Source organism: Mycteria americana, chromosome 2 (assembly GCF_035582795.1).
Source record: "Mycteria americana isolate JAX WOST 10 ecotype Jacksonville Zoo and Gardens chromosome 2, USCA_MyAme_1.0, whole genome shotgun sequence".
Classification (NCBI taxonomy): Eukaryota; Metazoa; Chordata; class Aves; order Ciconiiformes; family Ciconiidae; genus Mycteria; species Mycteria americana.
Genome location: NC_134366.1, coordinates 15,708,776 through 15,721,290, shown reverse-complemented (window position 1 = coordinate 15,721,290; position 12,515 = coordinate 15,708,776). Strand labels below are relative to the sequence as shown.

General features: G+C 38.0%; 1 protein-coding gene across 16 annotated transcripts in view; it reads right to left on the bottom strand.

The window, feature by feature from the left end:
- The window catches only part of PARD3 (par-3 family cell polarity regulator), a 465,648-nt gene that overhangs the window by 402,624 nt on the left and 50,509 nt on the right, over positions 1–12,515 (bottom strand). For all 16 annotated transcript variants that reach the window (XM_075492487.1, XM_075492496.1, XM_075492486.1 and 13 more), the window contains exon 2: positions 11,240–11,341. In XM_075492487.1, the coding sequence (XP_075348602.1) occupies positions 11,240–11,341 (102 nt within the window). The remainder of the gene's footprint in view (positions 1–11,239; positions 11,342–12,515) is intronic.

Here is a 12,515-nt window from a genome sequence, read left to right as displayed (position 1 = left end):
GGAAGTACACCAACAGGGTGTGGGGATGAAGCAGAAGACTTTGGGTTCAAAGCATCCTCTTAACTCCTTCCTTTCTGGGCTACTGCTAGGAAGATATCTGAAAACTCAGACTGGTGAAAGCTCCCAAAAAGAGACAGCATTATTTTCTTCTCTTTGGATCCAAGGCACTTGCTGAAGGAACCTTTAGCATGAGGTAGCTGCCCCATTCATTAGGGGTCCTGTTTTAACCTAATTTGAATATTCCCTTTTCTCTCTTTGTCAGAAGGACAATTCACACTACAAACTTATGAGGTACTTTATCTACTAAGCCAACTCAAAAATAAAGTCCAAGCCTATGCATAAATCTTAACATCCTTCCTGGGAAATAACTATGAAGTTACAGCACTCTCTTAAGACCTGTTGGTATCAATGGATAAGAGAGTAACGCTAACGAATGCTCATCCTGGTGACAGTGTGGGAATCTTATCAGACAGCTGAGATTGCAACTTTTGTACCAGGACTGTGTTTAGGTAGGAATGTTTCCCTTGCATAACGTATTAGTCAAGGAACACTACAAGGGTGTAGAGCCCCAAGACTTGCTGCTATTGATTTCCATTAAGCAAAACATATCCAAAGCACAAAGCCGTGCATATGGGAATGTGCCTGCAAACCTAACACCATCAGATTTACATCTGGGTTAAAAGACAAGGAGGAAAACTATCTTCTGACAAACTTATGCCATTGTCCAGGGTCTTTTCCAGAACCTTTTCCTTAATTTATTCATGACGCTACTTCACATACAAAACAACTGTGAATAATTTATACTTGCAGGATTATCCATTACTATAATTAAGCTTTAATATGGGTCAGTCCTCTAGTGTATGACTCTCACCACCTCTGTTAGGAAATATCTGTGAAGTTGGAACAGCATTTCTTTTAAGACCTGCCGATATCAAGGAGTAAAAGGGTAGTGTTAATGAATTCCCATAACCAACCTTTTCTGCAATTTCTTCCTTTGTTGTAGGATGAATAATATACCTCTAGGATAAAGTGATATTGCTAAAATTAATGAAAAGGTATCATAATATCATGCATTTATTAGCCATAATGGCCTAATTCTAGATCCACTGCAGATTTCTGTGGAGATTCACGCTGTGAAGAATTAGAAAGCACTGCTTCATATTATCTACAACTACATCTAAGTAATGAATCTGTAATTATTACAGGACATAGAAAAAATCCATTATTAAATACTTTAAGTACGAAGTATCTCTTAATTGTGATGGGTTTATAATACTGTAGCAGTCATCATCCATAGCCACATATTGACTTTCAGTGTTACTAATATTAGACACTGTCAGACCATTGTCATTTCAACACTCTGTGGTTTTCACCAAAGTTTAGAGAGACTCCTTCTCACAAATTGAGACCCTACTTAAACTACCAGTTCCCATGATTTACAAGCATCATCTTTTTGAAGAGTAAAAATAAGCAGATAATTCAGCATTATGCATGCTTTTAAACCATGACTTCTCAAGAAAAAGTATGTCGTCCAAAACTTCTTGAAGCATCTGCAGCATTTGATACAAATCACAAGTATTCTGATATATCATAAAAATTAAGGTCAAGAAAAGTGTGAAAGCCTTTTGCAGGTAGCTACTCTTATGACATACTCTAATCATGCTTATTTGCACAAAAATAATATTAGCAATTAAGACTGACAAAGGCACAAATAAACTTTAAAAATCCATTAAAATGCATCTGACCTCGTATTGAATACCAGGTACAATCCTGATCATTTCACATCAATAAAAAACACATTAGACCTAAAACAGGTGCAAGAAATGTAACAAGAATGAGCAGAGATAATGAAAGGATTTCCAAATGAGAGGAAGTAAATCACAAAGGAAAGAGAAAAGGACAGAGATCCTTAAAATCTTTAAAGATACAGAAAAAGGTCTGGATTATATTTATTCACAGTTCCCCTAAATACAAGAATCTGCAGCACTCACAAAAAAATCAAATTTGAGAACAAAAAGTGGTATTTGCTTTACTAATGAAAACTAGTTTCATTTGATGCCCCGAGATCTTGCACTGAAAAAGACAACGATTCCCCAATGTCACCTCTGATGTTACAGTCATCTAAAGTTTGCTTCTTCCATCCTCTTTTCAAGGCTGAGAGTCCTGGTCCATTTAGAGACTGGTAGAGAAGCCTTTAATCTATACCTCGAATCAGTGTTGGCATTTGCTCTGTGCTTTTGCTATTTCTATAAAAGCTTTTTTGGTTGCTTGGTTTGTGGCTGGAGGAAGTAGAGGGCTCACCACTAGCACGTACAGCAGCAAGATCCCATCACCCGCTCCCTTCTCTACCCCTTGCTTTGCCACAAGGACCACTCTGGCAGCTCCACAGCCACCAGCAGCCTTGCTGAACTGAAAGGGAAGGACTCAGCCCGCTCATGTTCCCACCCTCCCTCTTCTTACTTCTTCCTTCACACCTCAACCACTTCCAGCAGTGAAGTCCTCTACCTTTCCTCCTCAGCCTGCCAGATCCTTGGGTGAACTGACGATGCTCATGAAATAGCAGAGAAATACTCAGTTATTCTTGCAAGAAGGAGTCTTCTGCCATTTTGTGAATAAATCTGCTAAGAGACGGGGCCCAAAGAGTGCCGGAGCCTGCACGAGGTAAGCAGCAGGATGGGAATGAAAACATGGGGGAGAGGCAGACACAAGAGCAAGCTGCTGGAAGCCTTCTTAGATCTTATTATGTCTCACAGAGCTGTACCTTGCAACATAAGCCAATGTTTCCAGAGGTCTCTTACAAAATCACAAACATTTTCCCAAATGTAATAGCTAGCTCAGAACTCACTATTTTGTGCATTCAGTTAAAGGAGACTCTCTCTGAAAGCACATCACATTTGCCAAAATGGTATTTCATCCACCATGTTATAGTCTACTCCATCTGTATCACAGGATGCTTCTGCAACCTTTCATAACCAGCATTTACCATCAATGTTCAGTTTCACACACAATAATGGAATTTATCACTCCGGTGTTCAAATCCCCCTTCCCTTTTTTCAGAACAATTGCAAATCTGTTGAACAATACATACTCTATTTTCCATCTTCCAATCACTTACGTATCCATAAGACCCTTCCTCTTATTCCATGGCAAGTTTGTGGGCTTTTTGACTGTACTAACCCAGTCGCTGTTACTCAGCTCTGTCTTTCTGCTGAGAATACGGGCAGGTTTAGGAGGCATGACTTTCTTCACAACACTGTCATGGTCTTCCCCAGTATATCATATTCATGCATGGGCCTGCTATTCCTCAGAGAACAGTTTTTTCCAAATTATTCAATTTTCAGAAGTCAGATTTACCTGCAGCTCTTCAGATCTCCAGGGAAACTAATTTACAAATTTACAAATGTCACTCCTCTCCTACCTGGGAATTCTTAGTGCATTGATACAACCACTTCAGTAATACAGGAAAGGAATTGGGATATTGCAGTTTATCCCAAAAATAAACAACAAATCGTGAATGGAAATGCTGTCTTCACAGAGCTAGAAAAAGTAAATGATGATGAGATTAATAATTTGGAGAACGGTGCTGAAAGAGATTAAAAACTAAGAGCTACAGATGGGAGATAACATTTAGTTACATCTAATATCCCTTAGTGATTGGAAAATGCACATTTCAATATTAATATATTATGCCCATTATTTCCTCACTTCCATGCATTTTAGTCTCATCCATAAACATTGTGAAGTTAAAACTTAGTTTATTAGAAATACTACGAGCATTTTAATTCCATTCTTTGACAGAATATAATATTTATATTTGGAGTATGTTATTTCCAAATATGTCTTCATTAAATAGCAGCTGAGGATAAAGACTACGTAAAAACTTAGATGTTCTATTTTAAATCCATCAGCAAGGCAGACCTAAAAATCATGTGGCTATCCCAGTAATAATGAGTCAATAGTGTTAATGCAAGAAAACCTGGTTAAAACAGAGACATTCTGTTTTTACCAATCTGTCAGAACTTGGGTTAATATCAAATTGTCAATCTCTAAAAATGTAATTAAAATAAAAAACACTGCAGAATACTAGATTATATCAAGAGCTCATTGTTAAATTGAAGTTTTTGAATTTTTTAACAGAAAATAAGCATGGAATTGTTATGCAAAGGGTTTCCTTCCCAGTATCAATACTTTCCCAAGCTCAGCGGCTCAAGTAGTTATTTTAAGCTGTTACAAGAAAAGAATGCCTTATGCTCAAAATGTGTTTTGCCAAGTCATTTATGAGTAACAACAAATTGTTTCAAGGTCATACTGTTTTCCTGGGATACAGGGAAGGCAGTAACAGAACAAGAAGAGAGAAGCTGCACGCTGTGGCAGAGATAATCATGGTAGTAGTTGAAATTTAATTTGATGGAAAAGTTTTGAGGAAAAAGGAAGAAGGCCATACCAGTTATGGTACTGTAAATACTAAGAATCATATTTTTGAGTAATTTTTTGGCATTTTTAGGTCTTGCTGTCAGATTTGCTGCACTGGACCTAGACGTTCTTTCATTCACTCCAGGGTTTTAATCTGTTAATGGCAGAAACAAACTTCAGAAGTACAACAAAAAGTTGTTGTTCTCTGTGCATGGTTTTAGGGTTAAATACTTAAGTTGCAGTGTCAAAGAGAACTCAAATGTAAATTTAGCTGTAAGTTTGCTTAAATGAGGCAGAGAGACACCCAAATTTAGAACAAACAACACTACTTCTGAGTATTCTGATTATGTGCTGATGGAAATCTAAAGATAACACAAGTTTATCTGTGCAACTTTCATCAAGTTCAAAAGCTCTTTAACATTTTGGAGAGAATGAACAGACACAGGGTTACCAGAATCTCATTCTTTCTACAATCATCATATTGTCACTGGTCTACCCAGAATTTACTATCGAACTGGGGTCTTGCAGAACTATCCCTAAAAATAAGTGTGACAGAACAAAAATCAATAGCAGTGAGATATTGTAATCACAGCTCTCCAGTCCCTAGCTAGCCTTTAACCTTAACATCATAATGCATTTGCTCAAAAGAGACTTATTTTTGTGTTGGTTTCAAGTTAACATTTGTGACAAACAAAGTACAGTCATCCTTTCCAAACCCACATTTTGTGTATCACATGCCTCTGTAACTCAACAGTGCTGTCCAAGAGGAAGTAAACAAAACAACAGTATTATTTAGAATTGACCATATGTTTAACACAAAAACCAAAAGTTCATTTCCTTTCCACTAGGCTGGGAAAAGCTCCTAATATGCCTCCATATTACGTGAAGAAGCTGTTCAAAGTCTTTCTCCCATCACGCTAGAAGCAAGCGGGCATTAAATTCATCATATTAACCGAGTGTCTGTAGGTCTCTAAAAGTGGATGCAAATGAAGTGCAATTGATCTCACTGAATTTCAGCAGCAATTTGATTACTTAACATAGTTAACTCTAGATCATGAATGTTTACAAACACCGTTCCTGCACAGATCTATGAAATCAATCTCCCATTCTCACCAACAGTATTCCACTCAAAACAGCAACTTCTTGTGCGTCTTTCTAGGAGGTTCAGAGTATGTCTAACCAGCACTAAGCACCAACATCCCCTTGATCTTACAGTGACCTGGGCTGGATACTTACACCACGCACACAAACACCGTGGTAAGCATGAAACTTCACTCTAGACAATACCAAACCATATTCCTCTGTTTTTTATCTCTGCACTCAGCAGGTGTAAGTATGAATTATGCAGAGTGAAGAGCTGACTGAATATTTGAAAATGGTAAGTCAAGCAAAGAAAGCCCATTCTTTAGTTTAGAGAACAAAAACCAGGCTCTAACTCTAAGCATAAACACAGTAGTTATTTTTGAGAACTAGGGTGTTGAATTTATTAGGACAGTGATGAAGGAAATGATAAGATGCCAATGCTTTTACTTTACAGGTTGCTAATCCCAAGCTACCAAAAACCTAATACATTTGGGCAAATGAATTTATGAATAATTGCCATTAGGTTCATACTCTACATTGTTTCAAACTAGCTCTATTCACCCAACTGCTCACCAAAACCAGTGGCTGTTAATGGCAGATCCTTGTTGTTCTCGTGGGAAGGAAAGCCTCTAATTTTTCAGAAATGTAGCTACACCAAACATAGACATTTTGATCTCCAAAGCTTTTCACTGAGCAACAGCTTCAGCAATACTATGCAGGAAAAAAATTACAGAAAATTGCACATTAAATAATTTTTTTTAAATTGTGCAAAATACAAGTGACTATTTCAGTGAGAATCCAACTGGGAGCAAGTTATATTCATACATGTAGTTTTTAAAATGGAAGATTACACAACAATTTCCTACATATTTTTTTCCACGGACAAACAAAGGCCTGTGAGATCCCTGAATAAGTACTTTCATATTATACCCAAAGTATGAGGATCACTGAAGTGTCTACATGCTTCAGCCTGCCAGGAGAAACCATGGTTAAGGATGGTTGGGGGTTTTTTTGTTCAGTTGGTTGGGGTTTTTTTGCTGTTGAGAAAGTCTGCCTACAAAGAACTGAACTGAGGTCATCGAGTATGTTATCATCAAGCTGGAAACTTGTCAAGTTGACATATGTTTTTTGAGAGCCTTCAAATGAAGGGCTACTTTTACAAGTAACAGAAATCTAAACAAATCAGTTTGTTAACCTATCTTTGAAATATTTTTCTAATCACTAAATGCACAAGAAACCTGTATTTTTAAAATAATGAAAATAGATTATGCAGTTGACTAAAAGCAAGTTAAAAGGAGTTATTTCTCCTTTATTTCTGGCAAAGAGAGATTGGATATTCACCTGCCCAAGCTCTTCAAGGAGTTTCCGCATACAATACCAAGCGTGCTAATACTTAGGACTGGAATCATAGCATGCTTTGGATTAGAAGGGACCTTTACAACCATCTAGTCCAACCACCCTGCCAGAGCAGGGACATCTTCAACTAGATCAGGTTGCTCAGAGCCCCGTCCAACCTGACCTTGAATGTTTCCAGGGATGGGGCCTCCACTACCTCTATGGGCAACCTCTGCCAGTGCCTCACCACCCTCATTGTAAAAAATTTCTTTCTTAAATCCAGTCTAAATCTACCCTCCCTTAGTTTAAAACCATTGCTCCTTGTCCTGTCACAACAGGCCTCGCTAAAAAGTCTGTCCCCGTCTTTCCTGTAGGCCCCCTTTAAGCACTGGAAGGCTGCTATAAGGTCTCCCCAGAGCCTTCTCTTCTCCAGGCTGAACAATCCCAACTCTTCAGCCTGTCCTCATAGGAGAGGTGCTCCAGCCCTCGGATCATTTTCGTGGCCCTCCTCTGGACCTGCTCCAACAGCTCCTTGTTGTGCTGAGGGCTCCAGAGCTGGACGCAGAACTGCAGGTGGGGTCTCACCAGAGCAGAGCAGAGGGGCAGAATCCCCTCCCTCGACCTGCTGGCCACGCTGCTTTTGATGCAGCCCAGGATACCACTGGCCTTCTGGGCTGCGAGCGCGCATTGTCAGCTCACGTCCAGCTTTTCATCCATCAGGACCCCCAAGTCCTTCCTCACAGGGCTGCTCTCGATCACACCATCCCCCAGCCTGTATTGAAACCAAGGATTGCCCCGGCCCAGGTGTAGGACCCTGCACTTGGCCTTGTTGAACCTCATGAGGCTCACAAAGGCCCACTTCTCCAGCTTGTCCAGGTCCCTCTGGATGACATCCTGTCTCTCAGGCATGTCAACTGCACCACTCAGCTTGGTGTCATCTGCAAAGTTGTTGAGGGTGCACTCGATCTCGCTGTCAATGTCATTGATGAAAATATTGAACAGCACTGGTCCCAGTATGGAGCCCTGAGGGACACCACTTGTCACTGATCTCCATCTGGACATTGAGCCGTTGACCGCTACCCTCTGGATGCAACCATCCAACCAATTCCTTATTCACTGAACAGTCCACCCATCAAATCCGTATATCTCCAATTTAGAGAGGAGGATGTTGTGGGGGACCGTGTCAAAGGCTTTAAATGGATGCCACTAGCTGAAAACAGACTCTTGTTTCTTGTAGCCAAATATTTTGCAAAAACAACAAATACAAGACAATCCATTTGTATTCATGTATACAGAGAGACAGACAGATAAATATAAAAAACACTGGTATATTTCTATTGAAAAATATCTTGCTATAATAAAACCTGGGCAAAATTTGCACTTCAATCAATCAATCACAAAAAAGTTTTCCAAGAAAAAAATTATCCAAATGAGCATTTATTAATTTTTGTTTTAATACTGTTACTACCATTAACTGCATTAACCAAGTTTTCATCAGCAACTTCATGTGTAGTGATATCGTATAATATGAATGTCGAAGTTGCGTGCCAGCTAAGTTAGAATGCATTATGCACTTTCTCAGTGAACTATGTTAAAGGGTTTAAGAAAAGCTGTTTCAGAAAGGAACAAACAGCTTAGCAAAATCAATTTTTCCATGTAATTTGTTTCATGTTTTTCTCCTTTTTTTTAAGGGGGAACAACATTGAACATCACAAATTATTCCAGAGAGCAACTGGTTAACCCTTACTCATCCATTCTGTTTTAGTAAATGACAAGAGAATACCAAAATATAGGGACTGAAGAAGCTAAATAAAGTCACCCTACCATGCTGCATTTTAATGTGAAGGACACCATCACAAAGATACTTCTCTTATTCCATTCAGAACAGCTGCTGTCTCTAAGGGTCTTTGTATTTGTTACAGGATAGAACATCTTCTCCATGGAGACAGTGGAATAGGAGTAAATATATTCTTCACATTACTTAGTGTTTTATTTTACTAATATAGTTGACTATACAGAGCAATAAATTCATCAAGAGGACAAGCTGGTCCTTAGCTGCTTTGCATTCTGTATTGTGCTTATATGACACTGTATAAATAATTATGGCATAAAAGCAACATAAAAAAAGACAAAAATTACATTTATCACTGTGGGAATGATCCTTACATCTAGAGAACCATAATAAGAGCAAACTGATTTTCAGAAGTACAGATGATAGGTAGTGAATAGCATAACGAACTTGTCTTCAAGAATGTAAAGAGCTTCCTTGTGAAAATTATCACAAAGATATTAAGTGTTCAGTTTTGCAATATCCTAGATATTTTTGTCCCAACTGAAAAAAACGATATAGGCTAATGTTTAATTTTGAGCCTAACTAATCCTACAGATCTCAGTAATAATTTAATTAAATGTTTAGACATCACCTGTTTAATTGCATTTTAACAAGATATGCTTAAGTGTATATATATATATATATATATATATATACACAAAAAATATCACTAACTGGAGATATATTCAGAACCTTGCATTAATGAGACCTATATCAGGTTCTGCTAACACAGAGCTAGTTGATACGCTTGGTATGGAGGAAGCATCAAATGCGAAGCTAACAATCCAAAAATAAAGGGAACCAGGAAGGTCAGCTGTAAAATATAAGACGGGAAACTGAAAAACAATGACTAATGACCGAAATGCTTGAAAAGAATCAAACATGAAGGTCCAGTGAGAATGACTAATTCAAGGATATAAAGCAGTATAGCCCAGTACATGTTTATATTGCACCTTCCTAATCAATGCTACAAGGTCCTTTAAAAAAGGGAAATTTAACTGATAAGTGCTATCAGTAGAGACGTGCTAGATTCACAGAATCAGAGCATACGAGCTTGGCAAACGCAGAAATAAATACTACTAATTACTAGGTATCTTGTCCATCTACACACAAAAACAATATTGTAATAATGACTTTGCCTGTTTCAGTTGCAGTCAGAGTTTTTCATCTATTAGTCATGCACATAAAAACACCCACAGAGTTTCACTGTGAGGAATTACCCCAGTTGAAGGCGGCAAGCCAAGGTAACAGCCAAAGAATGAGGTCTTGAAGTCACCAAAATTGAAACTTCTCTTTCTGAAGGGAGAAGCATGTGAGGAGCTAAGAAGTGCATGATTCAAATAAGTTTAAAAAAAAAAATATATATATATACACACACATTTATGTGTGTGTGTATATATAGTGACAATTTGCACCAGCTTCCTTGAGGGCTGTAAGCAAAAGCTAAACTAATCATGCAGCTGAGCACTTCAATATGAGATAACTAACTAGAGGTTTTAATTAGCTGTTCATGAAATCTTAGCTGGGCACTATTTTTATGGAAGAAATTCCTGAAAACTCAGTGCTGTTACTCTATACAGCTTGAGTAATCCCAACATTTTAAGACGGAGAGGAGTCTCCATGTCCCAAGACTCCTCACATAATTTTTCTTTATAAAGTCCCAGTTGAAATAACCATGTCAATTAAATTTTGTCACAAGAAATAACTGCAGGCAAAGTATTTATTTCTGAAAAATTAGCCTAAGAGTCATCATTTGGCCAGTTTTCAAGGAGCCTTCAGAGTTCCTGTTGCTTCCAACAGAGGCAGTTAAGGATCCTGCGGGTGAAGGGAGCAGGGTCCTGAAACACATTTCCAGACTGAAGTGTGTATCAGCCTCAGATGCTCTCGAGAGCTTCAGCAAACACATGTGCCTTTGCAGAGAAAAGTGGTGTATTTACATATGACTTTACAGTTTGCCACAGTGTTTCTTACCTTACCCTTTTTGAACTGTAATTCAAAGACACAAGTATCTATAACCTCAAACAGCCAATAACCAAAAACCTCTTAGCTCACTGTGATCTAAATCTCTACTTTAAAAAAAAAAAAAACCACACCAGTAAAAGCACTCAAGACCCAGCAGTGTGTAATTATTTTCTCAAGTTCTGTGTAACCAGCAATTCCTCCCAAAAAGATTTTTGAAAAACACTTCACCAACCCTCCACAGTTTAAAAGCAGCATGTATTTTTCACATGTTCAACTTGTAACATGAAGCTAAAATCTGAACTTACAGGTTCAATTTTTTTTTGCATTACTGTTCTGCTGTATGAGGTTTTTCTTACTCTTGCAGCCTCCTTTTCTTACTTAAACTTTTAAAGAACCAAAAAGGATGGAAAACCCATGATTTCAATAAAAGATTTCCTGTGCTTTTTGAAAAACATAACAGTAACAGACATCTCACATCTGTCAAGCAAACTATATTAAAAAAAAAAAGAAGTCTTTGTATTGACTCCCACTTTTGGGCACGTGCAGGAAGCACAGAATGCTGATACGCTGACGTGCAGCGCGCACGTAGCTGCTTTCGTAGCTATTTGTACTTACACGGTCTTTGTCATCAGCTACATCACAAAGAATGTCATCAAGATCTAAGATCCCACCATCCCCATGCTCCAGTCGATGTACTTGTATCCAGTAGTTTGGATCCTGCATAAACGGAGAAGAAAATAGTATCAGATATCACATAACAATGGAAAAAGGTTATTCCACCATATAGTTAACATTGCAGTCCTACAAATGCTCGACATTAAAACATCCATTTAGGTCATGTTCCTGTAAATAAATGTAAATTGAGATGTAAAGCCAAAGTTCTTTTTTTAAATCGCCTTAGATTAGATACATACTCTTCCCACTTTTATCAGTTCTGCATGAGTCATAGTCCCATCACTGACACGCAGGGGAACAGCATTCCCAGTGTTACTGAATATATGCACTATATAAAAAGAAAATACATCATCCTCAAAATAAAGTATCTCAGAAGTGGTTAACAGGCACAAAACGTTACAGGACAGCCATAAAGTGTGGGGTTTTTTACAGAACAGCTATAAAGAGTACAAACCAACATTTAAATGATATCAAAGGGCTTTGTACTTGTGCTTTGGTAGAACTGGTAGATGGGATATCTAAATCTTATACGAAGAACACTTTCCACATTTTAATTAAAAAAAGATATACATATATATGCACATATGTATGTGTGTGTATGGTTTTGTGTGTATAAATGTGTCTACCAGTAACTGGGAAGACTGGCTTTATAGTTTTCATTATTACTTTTGGTACAAAAGGTAATGGTAAGTGATAGAATAAGGTTGTGTCCACAAAGTATCTTCTACGTATTGCTACATGACCTGAGTGCTGTTTAGTATTCAACATGCTATTCTTAAAAGGCTTGTTTTCTAACAGGGGAAAGTTGTACTATAAACACACAACCTGCACATGATACATAATCTTTTCTTGCTTCTCAAATACTCCCCCATAACAGTGCCAATGCCCCGGGCTGTTGTTAAGTGTCTAGCAGCAAGAGAGCTCCCTTGCTTTTCACTGAGCAGGCACGACTGCAGAAAGTGACTAATTTGAGGACCTTCGAACTTGCAACATCTTGCAAAGTGCCTGACTTCCTAAAAATAGCAGTTAGCATCCAAGTCTTTTCAGGTATCAGTGTCTGGAAGTCAAAAACAAAACAAAACAAAACAAAACAAAAAAACCAAAAACAACAAAAAACCCACACCCAAAACCAAACCTGAACCAAACAAAAAAAACCTACCCAAATAAACTAAAAAAAAACCCCAAAAAACCTAAAAAACCCACATGAAAAAAATAA